The sequence below is a fragment of the Diadema setosum genome, chromosome 21, assembly GCF_964275005.1.
Source record: "Diadema setosum chromosome 21, eeDiaSeto1, whole genome shotgun sequence".
Classification (NCBI taxonomy): domain Eukaryota; kingdom Metazoa; phylum Echinodermata; class Echinoidea; order Diadematoida; family Diadematidae; genus Diadema; species Diadema setosum.
Window position 1 is genome coordinate 12244385 of NC_092705.1, and position 18490 is coordinate 12262874.

The following is an 18490-nucleotide window of genomic DNA, read 5'->3' on the forward strand; positions in this document are numbered from 1 at the left end:
CCTTATCTGAATTCATCTTCTCTATAGTATCCAAAAGGGTTATTAGAAGTACTGTCATTTCAAACAGGTTGATTACTCTGTATGCAGTATGTTATAAATAGATGTACAGTGATGCCAACTTTTATTTTTTTACAGTATTTAGTGGTGGGTTGTTGTTGTTGTTTTTTGTCCAAAATACTGGACGTTTTGTGGAAAATACTGCTTATTTTTATATGTTATTACTACAATTGTCTATTGCAAGAAAGGTAAAAAACACCTTTTCCCACCAAAAATATGCTTTTTCAGCCATCAGAGTATCTGCAATGCCATCAAGGTGGGCATCCTTGGATGTAGTGCATGTGACAGGCATACTAACTAACCACGTGATAAATGGATGAAATCTACTCTGGAGGTTAAAGAAGACCATTCCACCCACTTAGTCATCCATCGTTTTGGCTATAGTTCTCTAATCCCTGGATTTTCCTTTCTTCTTTTCATCTATTCCAACCACAGACATCCCTGGAAAAAAAAAAAAAAGAAGAGCTTTCTCACCCTTCACGATATGCTTCCTTAAGTATGCATTGAAAGACATTGTATCCAACACCTCTTTCACACTTGCCAAGTGTACCGTGATGAAATGTGTGTATAATTTATGACAGTCCCGGTATAAAAGCCATTACATAAAGAAGGAAAATTGCTTTGTCCAAAGACAAAGAAATAGTAGAAAGTTATTGCACCGCACGATTTTACCATCACACTGCGTGGTGTCATGAGCGGAGGTAATGGTATCGTGTTGTGTCGTTGGTGTGAATGTTGGAAATAGAAATGGATGGGCACAAAAATCTTTGAACTCCGCAAATGTGTTGAAAAAAATGCATATTTTATGAGATATGCCAAGGCGTATTCTGCATACTGAGGTGAAATCCACAACTTTGGCTGTCTCCAGGCCCCACAGAGTACACACAGCAAGGTTTGAGACTTGTTTGTGGGAATATGAAATGGCAAAAAAGAAATGTATGTCTCAACTCTTTCATCGACTTCTGTGCAAATTACTATCAATATCATTCCTCCTACTTCAACCTAGAAAGGTTTATTTTGCCGGTTGAAAGCTGCCCCTTTTATATTCTTTCTTTTTTTTTCCCCCATATCAATAGTTCTACAGTTTGATAGCTCTCCACCGCTAGTGAAGGAAAAATATTTCATGCAAATGTAGAGGTTCTGAGTCTTTATAACCATTGTCATCTCTTTTTATGAGCAATTGTCTAAGTGCAGATGAGTGGTCATTAGTACGGGTCATTAATATACTAATGCCCGGTGGAAAAGCAAATTTGGGCCTTTGGGCAGGCTAGAAAGACTGGTCACATAATAGCTCTCAGCCAATAATTTGAGAAGGAGCTATATTACCATTTTATAGCTGGCGCTGATAATCATTTTTATTATATGTGATCTTCCTCATCATTTATACATCATGCTTCCACTGAATGCCCCCATTGCCAAGAGACACCAGTGAATCTTCAATTATCAGCTCCATTAAACCAAACCTTGTTCTCTGGCTCCCTGTTTACCCCCCACCCCCCCCCCCCAAAAAAAAAAGAAAAGAAAGAAAATTACTCCATATACCTGGCCTTCAGTCTGTATCAACTTCTATCGTCTTGGTAACGATCGATACACTAATTGGTTCCGCAGGATCAATACCACTGTTGACACACCACACGGTATTGTCTTGGTCCAGTCTTCCAATACAGGTGGTCTTACCACCACAAGGAATGGCTTATAGATAGTCTCTGTTAGATGATTTATGAATATATCAGGAAGGAATATAAGTGACCTTTAATTGCATATTTTATGCTCGGCGAAGTGGGTGTAATGTTATTCCTGTTTGATGACTCTCGTAATTTATTTTCCTTTATGTCAAGCTCTCTCCTATACTCCAAAGGGTGTATCCTTCCATGTATCAACGAATAAAACATGTTGTAATGATACATGCATGCTCTTAAAAGAAAAGAGATTCCAGTGTTGTTTTTGTCACATGGACAAAGAGTTTGTGTCGCCATGACAACTGCAATGAGGAAGCGATAGCATTCATGCGTTATTTCCTGTCAGCTGTGTACAAGCTTGATAAAGTTTGATGCACCCTTGAGAGAGGGGATGTACGGTAGTGACTGTTAGCTGCTTTCATGAATAGCTTGGTCTTTCTGCTGTGATTATACATTATTATCAATTCCACTTTTTACAGAGTGGGACACTTAGAACCAATAGAAGTAGCACTGAATGTCCTTTTCTGGTTTGACAGCATGTAGTAAGGTTAGAAACAAACAGCTAATACTCCTATGTTCACCAAACCTTTCTCAAAGTTTCAACACAAACATTTTACACATTAAGACAAAGGAAAATCTGCCATATTTTGATGATCATGATTTCAGTGAAAATGAAAATGATTTAAGAAAAACAAGCATATCTTTTGTAAGTATTGAATAGGAAAATAGTAGCGTCACTGCACTTTTAGGCTTACCCTGGTGTATGCCAACATAAAAATAGCATGGTTTGAACGCTTCTCGTATGTAAGAGAATAACATCTATGTTGAATATGTGGAATGTATTATATTGAATCCTGTGAAGGTCAGCTTCGTTATGTAATTGGATAAAGAAACAAAGAAAGTATCACATTCAATGTGCGTAACATTCCCATAGCTGGCTAGAAAGACCATTCTCTGGAGTTTCTAGCTAAAACATGTAATGCTGGAACCTATACTGGGCTATATAGTGGGCGTGCAAGTTCCATGTATGTGTGCTATAACAAGATGAAATACATGTATGGTATACAATATATGCTTGAGAATCTGCCCTACCTGTGCCTTCACACCATATCGATGTCTGTGTTGTGACAGTAAATATGACTTGGGAAGAAAGAGCAGGGAAAGGGGAGTGGTTACATGCACACACTTCCAGCCAGCCAGTGCCTGGCCGATGAGGGCATGTTAAGGTGGCGTAAGCCATGACAGGAATGTCATGCTGGAATTCTTTTTGTGGTAACAACAACCCCACCTCCCCCCCCCCCCCCCATATCATCGGCCTTTGCTGCATTTTCAATGCAACTTTTATTGGCAACAATACTGTCATGATTTACAGCATGTTAGTGTATTAGACAACCATGCCTCATGATCAAAATACTACGATAGGCCAATTTACAAGTAATTCAAATTAATGATACCCCCTCCCCCATGGATGGACTTGAGTAATAAGCTTTCAAAGTCCGTAGTTTCTAGCAAACACAATACATGGGTTCTAGGTTGCAGACTGTTGCTTCTTAATGTTCAAGTACATTGTGCAATATGTTTCATAACTTAGCTGAGGTGCTACATGTTCTACAGAGACAATTGTTATCCTCTTTGTTGTTTTTGTCAGTGCTTCCGCAATTTGTTCTTCCAAGTAATAAATCATTCTTGCCATATTAGTTACGTTCAGATGGTGATCCTTAACCTCAAGGATAAGTTCTATGGGGTGCCAAGTGTCGCACGGTCGATATTTCGTGGAAATGGATCGTGTGACACTTGGCGCCCCATAGAACCTATCCTCGAGGTTAAGGATCACCGTCTGAATGAAACTATCGTGACCTGTCACACTGATGCCCTCGTATATTTGTTAAAAATTGATCAGCAGCTGGTGATATAAGAATTGCTCAAACGTTGTGAATCTCTTATGAAGCTCTGCAAGATGTGGGAAGTTAGTTTGTTTTGCTTTTTACACTGGGCAACATTGATACATTATTCCTCCTCTGTAATGAAAGCCTTTCTCTTTAAAGTTGAGAGGATTGTGTTCACCTTTTCTCACTGCAGCAAATCCATGAAGGAAATTTGTGGACACAGTAAGAGGAAAGGCGGGATTATTGTGTACATACAAACTGTATGAAACATAATCACCTATTGTTCTAGTATCAAGATCACCTGATTAAGCCGTGGACAATAGTTCAGGATTATTGACCTCACTGACAATACAAAGGGTGAGACAGTTATGGGATACTCGCTGGAAGGGACCAGACAGGGAGGATCAAGTGACGGAAACCATGTTCGCTCACCCAGTGACTTAGGGCAACACACTTAAAGGTGAAATCCAGTCCAAAGATAAGTTAGCCTGATAAAAAAGGAGTGAAATCATACAAATTCAATGGTAAAAATATGACTGAAATCAGATGAAAAATAAGGAAGTTATGAAATTTGAAGTTTAGCTAATTTCTACAAAACAGTTCTTGTACATTGGATATGAATATGCAAATGAGTGAGCTGACCATGTCATAACCTCACATTTTTCCATTGATTGTGTAAAAAAAAAAAAACGTCGAAAATTCAGTGTTTCTGTCAATGACGTCTGAAACATGATGCTATTCCTAGTTGAATAACTTCAGAATAGTGATCAGTTAGATATATCGGGATTTGAGCCGTGGGTATAATTGCGTTTGAATGAAAAACTGGAAAGTTCAAAATTTTATGTACAAACTAAATGATAAGTTGTGAGGGGATGACATGCTCACATTGCCATTTGCATATTCATATCGACAATTCAAAAACTGTTTCCTGAAAAATTAGCAAAACTTCAAAATGTCATAGCTTCTTTATTTTTCATCTGATTTCGGTCAAAATTTTACTGTTGAACTTGTAATATTTTACCCTTTCTTGTCAGACTAAATTATATTTGGACTGGATTTCCCCTTTAACTCATATACCCACAGTTGCCAAAGACTGGAGTAGACCCTTTCACTGTGACAGTGGTTAAAAAAAAACAACAACAACACAAAAACGAAACTGACAATGGAAAGAATTGCAGTATTACAGTGACAGTCGATAGGCAATCATTCCAAAAGTCCTCGAGACAGTGTGAATTACATTATAATTGCTCCTTTGTTATTATGCTGGGAGGACCCCCAGGAACAATGGTGTATAAAGCACTGATGGGGCTACCCTGGCTAAAGAATATTAATTGATGAATGAATGAATGAATGAATGAATGGATGGATGGATGGATGGATGGATGGATGGATGGATGGATGGATGGATGGATGGATGGATGAATGAATGAATGAATGAATGAATGAATGAATGAATGAATGAATGAATGAATGAAGGAAAAGCATTGCTGCAAAATGTGTTTCACTGCAGTTTGCGGCACTTGAGACTTATCTTCTTTATCTCATATTTGTCACATGACTTCTACCTCAAGGTAATAATGCAGCAACAATCATGTTATGATTGAAAAGAAAACAAAAATCTGTATCTCAAGTCTGCATGTAAGAGGGAGACAGGTGCTACATTTAAAGCAAGCAAGAAAACAAAAATCTGTATCTCAAGTCTGCATGTAAGAGGGAGACAGGTGCTACATTTAAAGCAAGCTTTAGTTTAACTGATGTTTTTTGGGGGTTTTTTTCTAAGTGATATCTTAATCCTGTGTTTGGAAAGTAATGATGCGGGGATATGAAAGTGGAAAGAGGAAAATGTCAAAGATTACAGCGGCTTGTCTATTTCTGGATAACCAGTGACCTCTGGTGTCCCCGTCTTTTCCACCTCTGCCCCACCCCCATGACACACACACACACACACACACACACACACAGTGCATATCCTCTCTTAGTGATACATTTCTTGCTGTCTGGCATGTCCTATTAATCACTTCCCCCCTCTTCTAAAAACTTCGCTCATCAGCAGCTCAGTGGTCTTGGTTTTGCTGAGCTGCACGAGATAGTGTACAACTCCACACAGCCTCCTTCGCTGAACATGAATGCACATATTTGTGCAGCCTCCCTGTTGGAATTTCCTGCGATATATCGAATGTGTGTTTAGCTGCGTATTTGTACAAGGTATTGTTATCATATGTGTGTGTATGTTTATGTGTAGATGTTCAGACTTCATTTGAAGTTACTTTATGCAAAGTTGTGTTGAGTGCAATTGTTGCTTGTGTCCTTTATGACTGGCATTGTTGCTTTGTTTAATATCTAAAGTGTTACTACTTCCTTTTGATGGATAGCTGTTGGGCATGTGACAAGAAGAAATTATGGGGGCAAATAGTCAAACCTGTCTATAGTGGCCACCCAAGGGAGACAGAAAGAGTGGCCATTATAGGAAGGTCATTCTACATTTTGTGTGTATCACATACGTTATGTGTTATCCTGGTGTACATCTATGTGTAGTATTGCTTGCATTTACATATACACAGTATGTATTGTGTTTTATACATTGAACAATGCCGTTATTGATCAACTTATTACACAGTAATAACGTGCATACAGCCAATGTGCTTTTCACATGTTCATTATTATGCCTGAACAGTGAGTGAATGCAGCGATGGCATTCACTGAACTGTTATGAGTTCATGAGTGATTGGCATGGCTGCAAAGCAGAGAAACATGCTGAATTATCGGCTCGGCTGCAGCTCCATTGGACTGTGGCTGCCATGTATACACAGGTTAATGGTGGTCGCTGGCCGCGTTGGACAGGTGGCCGCTATACACAGTTTCTTTAACGTGGCTTTTCTGTCAGGGGCATTTTTCAGTGAATGCATACCAGCGGTGGCCACTATAGGCAAGTGAACACTAAAGGCAGGTATGACTTTAACTTATAAACACACACACGCACTCACATATTGTGTGCAAAGTCAGAGGTTTGAATTCGAGTTTGTTTCTTGGGTCTCATTGCAGTTGTATGACAAGATAAATACCAAGTCCAGCGAGCAGCTCCCCAACAAGAGGAACCTACCAACAGACGGTGTTCTGCGAACCAGAGAGGTAAAGATTCGTTGACAGAATTGATTAAAACAGAAGGTGTATCAATACACCTTTCATATACTTTATTAATTTATTTATCTATCTACCTGTTAATTTATTTATCTATTTTTATTTATTTATTTATTTATTCATTCATTCATGTATTCATTCATTCATTTATTCATCCATTCATTTATTAATTTATTTATTTATACATCTTTTTTTTCAAATGTTTTTCTCTTGTTACTCCCATGATATAATTGGATGGTATTCTTGTGAGTAGTCTCACTTCTAGCTGTGTTATACATTAACTCTTACCAAGTTGTTAGGTATGTTCATCTATAGAGCCTCAAGTATCAATCTTACAGTAAAAAGAAGAAAAGAAAAGCATTTTCCCCCAAAATTATACAAAGGTAGTTTCATTTTTTTTTTTTAAATTGACCTTGTGCAACAATTTGTCATTGAAATTAAGTAATTCAGATTAACAATTTGCCCTGTTGCTGTTAAAGTAAACTAAGTCAAGCTTGACTAGCTAAACTGCATGGACAGTCACAGAATTCAGGTGGTCAGTATTGAATCTTTTTTTTTTTATCATCCATGGTATAACAGTTTCATTAACCACAATTTACTAATGACCACAGACAGTTTCCAAAAGTTCTATGAAATTGAAGGAGACAAAACTCTTACATAATATCAAAACAAAATTCAAATTTTTAGAATTTTAAGAAAATATCAAAAAACTGAAAGGGGGGTTTGAGATAGCTTCAGGGCAAAAGGGAGATACTCAAAGCACCCCTTTGCTGTAAAGTAAACCTTTAGGCTGCTTGGCCCATCTATTTTGGAAGACTGAAGCGGTGCAGTTAAAACCCGCAGCTAAACAAATCCTAGGCATTTTTAGGCCCCCTCTGTGTTTATTGAACTGTCATCGCGTTTCCACTCGGGGAGGGCAGGGTAAATGTAACGCTCGCGTGTATGCTAGCTGGACGGCATCGTGTGCCCAACGAGCATGTTCACTGTGCGTATGATTAAAGCCTGCCTACGTCAACTGTGCGCATGTTGATAAATCATCTTGAGAATTTCACCCACATGTGTGTGTGTATGTGTGTATGGGAATGAGTGTATGTATTATAATGCTGTGCAAAGCCTGTTGGCAAGGGGCTACTAACCGCTCGACATGCACAAAATGTTTCACCGACATACATATTGTAATTGACAGACTTGCTCTAAGGCAGTATAATTGAAATTTTGTTTTGTTAATAGTTTGAATGTTATCTCTTTATTCATGTTATCATATTTCTGTCATCTTTTTTTTTTATCTGTAATTGGAAGATATTTGACAACAACATGGTCATTCCTCTTTAATAAAGCAATATGGTAACAGCGTAAATCATTTACTTAACAGTGATCACTTACATTCTTTCATTATCTGTCATAAGTGTCACACATTTTGATTCAGATGAATTTTATGTTGTAATCATCAAAGATATGGTCTGTTCTTCCCACATGAATTCTGGAATTGTCAAGGGCCAATGATTAATGAATACAAATTTATACAATGCTAAATTGTAGGTCAACTTGTACAAAAGCTCGCAAATTCATCATCATCATCACCATCTCATATTTCATCAGAGTCAGTCCTCTTGAAAAAAAAAAAAAAAAAAAAGAAGTCACAAACAGACAGATACTGCATATGGCATATATTTAGCAGGCCTAAGTTTTTGCGAATCGAGACTTCCCGACAGTTTTGCGAGCCATTGAATATGCAACTGGGGAGTACCGTAATGAATGGAGAAATGTTAAGTGTGCACGTGGCATTCATGTCAGTATCAGAGTGAATATTTTTTCATGTTGTTGAATATGCGAATAGTACCTGAGTCACAAAATTTGGGAAAATTAAAAACCTCGCGAAATATATGGCATATACAGTGTGACACGTTAAACTTCTGCTGTTAACATCCATTGCCCCATGACATAAAAAGTTGCTATACGTCGTAAGTCAAGAAATTGAACTAACTGGACCGTGCAAAAGAAAATGGAAATGGTGTCAAGGAACTCTTGCATGTGACTTTCAAATGTCTGTAATGTTTTAAACAAACTGACCTAATGGAATGGGCTTTGTCATAATCCTGCATTTTTATAACTGTCAGGGTGTACTAACTGCATCATACTCATTATTGCATGGTCTAAAATATTTCAATAATGAGGGGAAAATGAAAGTACTGATATGTTATTAATTTCCACATTAACAAATCAGTGGTACAATGTATCTGCATGAATGCACCAGTTGCCATATGATTGTCGTCATTATTCCCGCAATTAAAAGATGTTATGGGAATCAAACCATTTGGGAAGAGAGTACTCTGTAGAATAAGATATTCCCTGGGAGCGATAGTTTCAGATATTGTCGTCACACTTGGCATAAGTGTAGTCAAATAGAATAAGATGTACAATTATGACGTTCTTTCTAGTATTTGTTTTTAACTCTGTAGTACTGTGCATTCTTGAAACTATCACCTTGTAAGTTGTATTCCCATTTGTGATATATTTTAAATCATGTACATTTGTACAGTGTGATAACCATCCTTTCTGTGTATGGTTAGATTCGTTCAGATTTCCACATACTGGAATTTGAATAGCTTATCTTTAGACTGAGGAAAAGTTCTCAGTGAAATGCTTTGTGTAAGAAATTGCCCACAGGTCTTGCAATCATAGTGGAAAGCAGAATAAGTGTCTAAACCCTAAATTTGGTATCAATCCAGCAATTGTGGCATAACAAATTCAGGCACCATACAAGCCTGTGCAATGGGATTGAATTGATGAGTAATATCATTAAAAAAAACCAGACTTATTCAAATGTCCTAACAATCAGGTAACATTGATAATCTCAGATTCTGTAGTTGGCCTTTTAAGAAGGTTTGTGTGTGTCATTTTACTTTACATTTTATATTTTACTTTGTTTCTGTGTCATTTTAATGTATGACAGTACAGAAGTATGCTGCAGTCCCCACATTGTACAATGTAGCAGTGATGCAAGGAGTATACATTCAAAGAGAAGCTGACAGAATAACCATGATCCAAATGGTGAAGTTTGAAACAATCAGAAGGAAATAAATTGTGCTTTTCTTTTAGTCTATAGTAAAATATATGTGAGCATCACTTGTGCTGTCCTAATTTCAAAATATATGTGTACATAAGTAATCTTTATACTGTTGATTTTAGCTTCTTATGAAGAACAGGACATAAGTTTTATAAAGTCAAATAACAAAGTTTTGAGGTTGCTCGTAGGTCTTGCCTTATTCTTGTTTTCTTTGTTAGGTATAGTCAGGGCCAATGGGGGGTTTAATGAGTATATTACTGCTTCCTGCTTTTAGGCCCGTACAGGCTCTTCTTGGCTACACTGACTCACTCTAATTGAGAAATTAGTGCCAGAAAATATCTGCCCAGTTTACCCAGGCTCTTCTGGAATGTAGTGGAGGAAAGGGAAGAAGCACTGCTGTGGGGGAGATGGGGGTGGGGTGGGGAGGGGGAGGGGGGAGGGGGCACCTCCTTTATGATGTCATATAAGGAGGGAAAGGGGAGGGGTGGGGTGGGGTCAGTAATGCAGTGGATAAGATTGTTTGTAACATTGCAGGTTGCCCTTGCTTGTGTGACACATCATGTATCTGTAGAGCTAATTGTCAAGTATTGTTGTGTACGTGGCATTGCCGCCATTGTGTACACTTTCTGCATAGAAGAATGGGGGGGGGGGGGGCACACAGATCTTTGTCCCCTTACATAATGTCAAATGTCACCATGGAGATTGTCATTATGATATTATGTGTATTTCCAATTTGAGAAAGGGAGGTCTAAATATGTGTCAGTAATGAACGTTCTGTGACCTAAGGGACGTTTCCCCTACATGTTGTACATTCAGCATTGCTATTATGTGTGTATGCTTTAATCTGACCATGCCGTAATACTCGCATACCACGAACATTCTTTCATTGATATCAATGAAGCATTATGATATCATCCATTATGGCATGAGAAATTACCAATGTGCTGTCAAATTGAGGCCATTAAAAACAGTGCTTTCAAACAATACATAAATACAATGATTCTTGGCCTAGAATCTGTAGGGTGCCAACATTGTACTGTTGCGGAGGCAGTCGCATTATACAGGTATATCTATTTCCAATATTTTCTTAATTTTCGACTCAAATATTTGTGTAAAAGACAAGTTGATGATGATGATGATGATGAAGCATTGATGGGACAATGAAATTGAATATGATAACATAGTGAGGCATAACAGCACATACAGTATGTATCTTTATTGCAAAGTGTGTGTGTGTGTCTATGGAGCCTGCGTGAGGGACTACAGGCATGATATGCTCACGTACGGTAGGGGATAAGAGATATACAGTTCATAAAATATGACACTGAGACAGCAGCGAAGACACCGAGGCATGGTAGGAATTTGATGTAGACTCTTCTGTCCTGTAATATTCTCAGCAGTCCGTAGCACTTACAGAGTATCATAATGAGCTGCAATCGAGTGCACGGTCCATATCAAGTCCAACTAAACACAGCTAGAGATGGTATAATATTCAAAGAGGCTTAATAATGAAGACATGATATAACGAAGAGATTTATACAATCAATTAAATCTCTTTATACAATACTCTCATTTTGGCACAACCTTATCCCTTGTTGTCTTGCAAGACCTTTAATACAATCCCTCTAGATTAGACTCACCCAACCTTTTGGGCACTAGAAGTTTGCATTTTTAGTGTAGCCTCTTGCTAGAAAGTGTGTCTGTAGGCCAGTTAGTGTCTGCAGATAGTTGTAGAACAGAAGTAGTGGCCTCCAGTTGCACAGCATCATGGAGGATCCGTTGCATACGAGGCTCTGTTTACATGCGTCCATCCGTTCATGACCCTCGATTGTGCTGTGAATGTATCTGATAAGTTGATTCACAAATCATCATATTTTATTTAACCCTCTATATACATACAGAGACCTGATAGACTCTGTTCAGAGTCTGCAGGAATTTTCAGCTTCTCACAGTGATCTGGTTTAAAATTACCTATGGACTCACACATATTTTTCTTGTGGTTGGGTGCTGTTTATTATTTCAAAGGCTTATTAATCCAAAATGAAATAAAGTTTATTATTCTGAAACACACAAATTCACAAATACCTCTGTCAATCTGAAAATGAGGAAGGGGTTATCAATCCAAACATTTGTGGAATTATTAAAAAAAGGTTTGTAATTTGGAAAATGAAGCGGTTCATTATTCTGAAGGTTCTCTAAACCAATGATGAAATAAGGTTAATTATTCCAAAGGTTTGTTAAAATCCTAAAATGAAGAAGGTTTGTTATTTCAAATGTCTGTGAATTCAAAGATGAAAAGATACATACTCTAGAATCTTCAGAATAGACCGGTTTACTAATGTATGCACAGATCTTTAATTTTGCACACGGCCGCAACCTCGGGCAAACAAAGGATGCGAGCCTGCAACGTCGGCTGCTGCAGCCGTCCCCGACACGTCCCCACATGTAGACTTACGTGTATGTTGTGTACATGTGTGCGATGCATCAACTTGGACTTTACCTCCTGGCATTTCGTGTGGCTCTAAATCAATTCCCAACCTTAGATGAGGGAAAATTCTGCTGTGATCAAACGCAATTTGGACTATAGTTTCGATTTTATTGAATTTTGGCTTCGATTTTGTCTTCAGTAGTTCTGAAAATGGGTGGAAAACACTGATGCAACGGAACATATACAACAGTATGACCGCATCACTTCAAACTTCAATGATTTTAAGCATTATGGTTGATTGTGAAATCTAAACTAGACAACGAATCTCTCATAATCGATATGTTTCCAAGGATTTTTTTTTAAGTTAGACTCAGACTGATTAGACCTCATGAAACAGAATGACGATTTTGACCTATTTTTCTATTAACAATAACAGTTAGGGGGCCTAGCCCTACTAGATCTAGAGTAGATCTAGACGTAGACCTAAAATTAAAAACAAAAACAATGATAGACCTAACCTCCCTCACATTCGCAGTAGGCAACATTTATTTCCCCCGTTGACTTATTCATCACGACCCAGGTCTGGTACGTTGGTTTTTTGAGGTATCGTATGTCCGGTCGGCCTAACCTCACTAAAGGAAAACACGAAAAGGGCTCGTGTCCGAAACCTCATTGAACTTCAGGCTTGAAACACTCCCATCCGCGAAAAGACGGTAGTCCTCAAATGACTTGTATCCCTTTAGCTTTTCCAGTCATAGTCAGTCCGATTGATGATCAGGTAGTTGAACACATCAAAGAGTCCAAAATCCAGAATACTCTCGAAGTTGGATGTAAACCCAGCGAGCTTGTTAGGATCGGAGAACGAGCAGCCTACCAGAGCGAGCTTCTCCTGCAGTGACCGGCCGGTGTCCGCCCGGGAGAGGTCGGGATCGATGGGCAAACCCAAATCGGCTACGGCAGTTGCACTAGTTTGATGAGTTTCTCCTTGTTGTAGCCGCTTGTGCTCACATCTATATCCCTAAAATACTCAGTTAATTCCTTAACTGTTCAATTCTTCCATGGCTTGCTCGAACTTTGGCTAGAACTTGAAGCTGACGCCATCTCAAAGCAAGATTAAAGCAAACAAAAGTTGTCGATTATCCGCAGCGAGTAATGATCGTAGACAATAATACACGCGTGAATGCAAAAACAGTGTGGCGCGCGCGTCCGCGCTTATTTCGCTTGCCCGACTTAGTTACAATCACTAGGGTCGCGTGGGGTTGACGTCATTATGCATATCATTAGTAAACCGGTCTATTACAAACCCCTATTCAATTTTCTGATCAATGAACCTTCGGAATAACGAGCCTTATTGTCCCCGCCGAACGAGTTCGAGCAGGGGACTATGAAACGGGCTCCGTACGTGTGTGTGTCCGTGTGTCCGTCCGTCCGTCCGTGCGTCCGTCCGTGTGTCCGTCCGTGCGTCCGTGTGTGCGTCCGTGTGTGATCAAAATCTTCAATTTGCTACTTCTCTGTCATTTATGAGCCAATTTTGATTCTGTTTGCTTTATATGATAGCACTACATGGGAGCTTTAAAACTTCTACACAGAATTTCAGTCGTGACCTTTGACCTTGACCTTTGACCTATATTGTACATTTTGCTACAAAATGCTACTCCTTCGCCATTTCTAACCCGATTTTGATTCCGTTTGCTTTATATGATGGCACTAGGTGAGGGCTTCAAAACTTCTACACAGAATTTTGACCTTTGACTTCTTTGACCTTTGACCTTGATTTTTGACCTATATTGTACATTTTGCTACAAAATGCTACTCCTTCGCCATTTCTAACCCGATTTCGATTCAGTTTGCTTTATGTGATGGCACTAGGTGAGGGCTTCAAAACTTCTACACAGAATTTTGACCTTTGCCTTCTTTGACCTTTGACCTTGATTTTTGACCTATATTGTACATTTTGCTACAACATGCTACTCCTTCGCCATTTCTAACCCGATTTCGATTCCGTTTGCTTTATGTGATGGCACTAGGTGAGGGCTTCAAAACTCCTACACAGAATTTTGACCTTTGCCTTCTTTGACCTTTGACCTTGATTTTTGACCTATATTGTACAATTTGCTACAAAATGCTACTCCTTCGCCATTTCTAACCCGATTTCGATTCCGTTTCTTTATGTGATGGCACTAGGTGAGGGCTTCAAAACTTCTACACAGAATTTTGACCTTTGCCTTCTTTGACCTTTGACCTTGATTTTTGACCTGTATTGTACATTGGCTACAAAATGCTACTCCTTCGCCGTTTCTAACCCGATTTTGATTCCGTTTGCTTTATGTGATGGCACTAGGTGAGGGCTCAAAACTTTACACAGAATTTTGACCTTTGCCTTCTTTGACCTTTGACCTTGATTTTTGACCTGTATTGTACATTGGCTATAAAATGCTACTCCTTCGCCATTTCTAACCCGATTTTGATTCCGTTTGCTTTATGTGATGGCACTAGGTGAGGGCTTCAAAACTTTTACACAGAATTTTGACCTTTGACTTCTTTGACCTTTGACCTTGATTTTTTACCTATATTGCACATTTTGCTACAAAATGCTACTTCCGGCGGGGACATATATTACGCACCGCGTAATTTCTACTTTTCCTTGTTTCATTTTCTGAGAGACAAACCTTTGGAATAATGAAGCTTATACTCATTGACCGATTTCTCTAACAAAATGTGACTGCCTGTTGATTAAGATAGGGAGTGCTTTCCATGTAATTCTGTACATTGATCTTCTCTGACTTAACAAGAGTTTCCATTCAAATGTTCATATACTGTTATTAAATTGCTTCTAATTCAGGCTAATTCATATCATCACACAAAATGACCTATGTTTGTTTTGTTGTTGATGATACATTCTGAACAGAGTAAGAAAAAAAGTTGTAATGGCTGAAGATTGTGATCATCTAAGAGGATTATTAGAGTGTGTCATTGTTTACATTTGGTAAATTTTCCTCATGATCTCAAATGATTACATTGTGTAACTGCATCATCAAGACATTTCTAGCATTCATGCATTTCAACTTATGCTCACGAAGTGGGAAATTGTGTCATTCATTAGCCACTTGTATGTGCATGGATAATTAATGTATAGACTTCCTCATTCGGTCTATGTAAAATCTGATGTAACTGTAGTTGGTATTTCTCTCATATTTTATTAGGTTTTCAGAAGAATGTTCTTTCTTTCTCAGATGCATCGTTCATTGCTCAGTTATGGAATGGTACATACAGCATTTTCTTTGTGTTTGTGTTACCGTACAACTGTACACCTGTATGTGAATGTTTAGTGTTTTGTGTAGCATTCAGTGTATGTGTATGTGTATGTGTTATGTCTGTGGTTGCTCCATTCCCATAATGCATAGTGGCATGACATGGCATTCCCTTCTACATATATCACCCACTGACCCATTAATCAGCCTCAAAACAGCAAACCTATCACTGCCATTTTCAATCATTCAATTTTAACCCAGCGCATGCTTGTTTAATGATACTTTTACTTTTTTTCTACTTTTTTTTAAAACAAAAATTCTGTAGTTCACGGAATGCTGTAAGGGATGATTTTTACAAAACTCAGTAGTTCACGGAATGCTGTGAAGAATGATTAGAGAGACACATACACACACACTTCCAAAATCATTAGTCAACCCCATTCTTTAGGGAGGGGAAACATTCTGCTTGATTCAAATAGCAGTAGCAACAGCAAAAACAAAAAGAAGTGAATGTGAATGACTAAAAACAGGACTGGCCCAGCCTTTCTGGGGGGAGCTGGATGCCAGTTATTTGTGTTAATGTGTGTGTATGCGTGCGCATCCCCATGGAGGGGTGGGGTGCTCTTCCCGTTTTTACCCCCCTCCCCCTTCCCCCCAAAGCCCAAGGGTCATATGCAGAAGCTGAACGCAACATGTCTGCCCTATGCTGTTATTTCCAGAACCCCACAGTACAGTCTGTACATGTCACTACCGAACAGGTCCTGGAGGCGTTCAGACAGCACGCGCGAGAAAGCCAAGACGCCTACGAACTTCAGGCCATCCTCAGCGACCCCTACTTCAGGGTAAGTCCAAGTCTTGACCCAGGCCGGTCTTTTGCAGCTCATCAAACAGTTCCCAAGCCTCTGCTAATGCTGCGTTTACACCATGTTCCCGGCGGCCACAGCAGTCACGTTTCAGGCCACCGTGGACAAAACGGGATGGACATGAGACAACTCAACGGGACGGGATGGGCAAAAGTGTCAGGTCACGAGTGCCACGGATGCTGTGTCAAATTTTAAAACTGTCCAAAAAATTGCCACGGCAGTCTTGTTTCTAATGAGAAACCTTATTGACTGTAATAAACCAGGGTGAACGCAACAAAGCGTGACAGCCCGTAACAGGCTGTAACAAAATTTTGAGGCGGTCCACCGTAGGATGCGACGGAAAATATTGTGTAGTCTAGCCTGACCAGATGCTGTGAGAACTGAAACAAATAAGACTAGAATACGGAAGGGGAAAAACAGAAGAATATCCCATCTACCTGCGGCGCACTATGTTTTGGGCAAACGGGGTTGCCGTGGCCGGCGGGAACATGGTGTAAATGCAGCGTTGATAACCATTCTTGCTTGATGTTAGACAGATACCTGTATAACGTGTACATCCATACTCTATTCCTAAACTGTCATGTAACTTTGTATAGTCATGTTTCTCTTTTATTTATAATAATGATTACAAATCTGATTGTTTGGACAGTGAAGCATTGTACCAAATGTCATTTTCATATTATTGTATGTTAGGTTTATGTTTAAAAACACTATTCTGAGTTGCTGCAGATATTGGGTTGTTGTTGTTTTTTTTTGTACAATGGAAATGCTGTCTAGTTAACTGTAATGTTGTGCCTCTGCCGATAACAATGGTTGCTGTAGGCATTGAATTATGTTGTGCTACCTTGACTACAATCTCGGTACATGTACGACATCATGTTTTCATGTAAAAATATCCTCTCGATAACTGGCTAGTGAAAGAATAACAGTGATTGAAGCAGTGCTTAAAGTAGAGCGATGTAAACTGTGACCTAACTCACATTCGCACGACCAACAGATCATCCATTTAGGATTTCTGCAACATGGAGAGAAATCTTTTACTTCATATCAGTCCAAATGACTGCGATGCGCAGCTGGGTGAAATTATAACAGCTTGAGACCTGCAATGTGTCATTACCTACAGAATGTAAGGGGGTGCCGTTGTAGCTGAACATGCTGTACTCTTATCAGCCTGTGTGACGCAGTCACAAGCAAAAGTCTTCTGTTGTGCATGATCAACGGGCTAGATAGGTATCAGGCTGACATCTTTGTTCAAATTAAGTCAAGTCTGTGTGCATGATACATTATGATGTATTACTCCAGAAGAAAACAATTCCAAAATCCAAAGAACCTTAACTAATATCTTTATTAAAAGTTTATGACAGAAAAATTACATTATTCTGTCCAGGCCTTTTGAAAATGCTCACAGCATTATTAAATGATTGAAGAAAAAACAGAATAATGAAGAGTTGTTTGTGTTTTCAGGAACTTTGGCCCTTCTTACGTAGCTCAATCCCAAATGGTGGGTCCCACCTTTTATGAATCACTTCGTTTTAGATATCTCAGCCATTTCAAAAACAATTTTCATCAAATAAACTTTGAACTCCTCTTGGAATTTAATGTTCTTTCATTATTTCACAAGAGATTTTTCATTATCTCTAAAAATGATCTGTAAAAAATATTAGAAACCTGTGAATTCCCATCCCATTAACTATGAACTTTCTAGGATCAGCTATTCATTTTGGAGAATGGTTGTGTGCTAATGTGTAAGGAGCTATATACCCCACACTTAAACGTTGTATATCTCTCAGCTTTCATGGAAGATCCCAGAGGTCAATATTGTCATGAAGTGATGTGTAATCAATATTGTATCTTGTCCATCCATGGTAGCAAGTTACACAATATCTGAAAGTACACCGACAATGCTGTTGACAAGATCAAATAGACAGGAAGCTAGAAGGCACTGCTCATATCAGTGGGGTTGCTAAATTGTTATCATATGATGACCATCTTGACCTGCCTGACCACAGGATCTTTTGTTGTATTTTTTTTTTCATCAATTCATTGACTAAGGTTTGCTAGATTAAGTTTATTCTTTGCTCAATTTACCATTTTTTTTCCTGTTTTATTCAATGAGATTGA

General features: G+C 38.7%; 1 protein-coding gene across 1 annotated transcript in view; it reads left to right on the top strand.

The window, feature by feature from the left end:
* The window catches only part of LOC140244225 (peripheral plasma membrane protein CASK-like), a 133735-nt gene that overhangs the window by 100783 nt on the left and 14462 nt on the right, over positions 1–18490 (top strand). Inside the window, exons 11-12 of the mRNA XM_072323860.1 lie at positions 6665–6751; positions 16265–16348. Coding sequence (XP_072179961.1) covers positions 6665–6751; positions 16265–16348 — 171 coding nt within the window. The remainder of the gene's footprint in view (positions 1–6664; positions 6752–16264; positions 16349–18490) is intronic.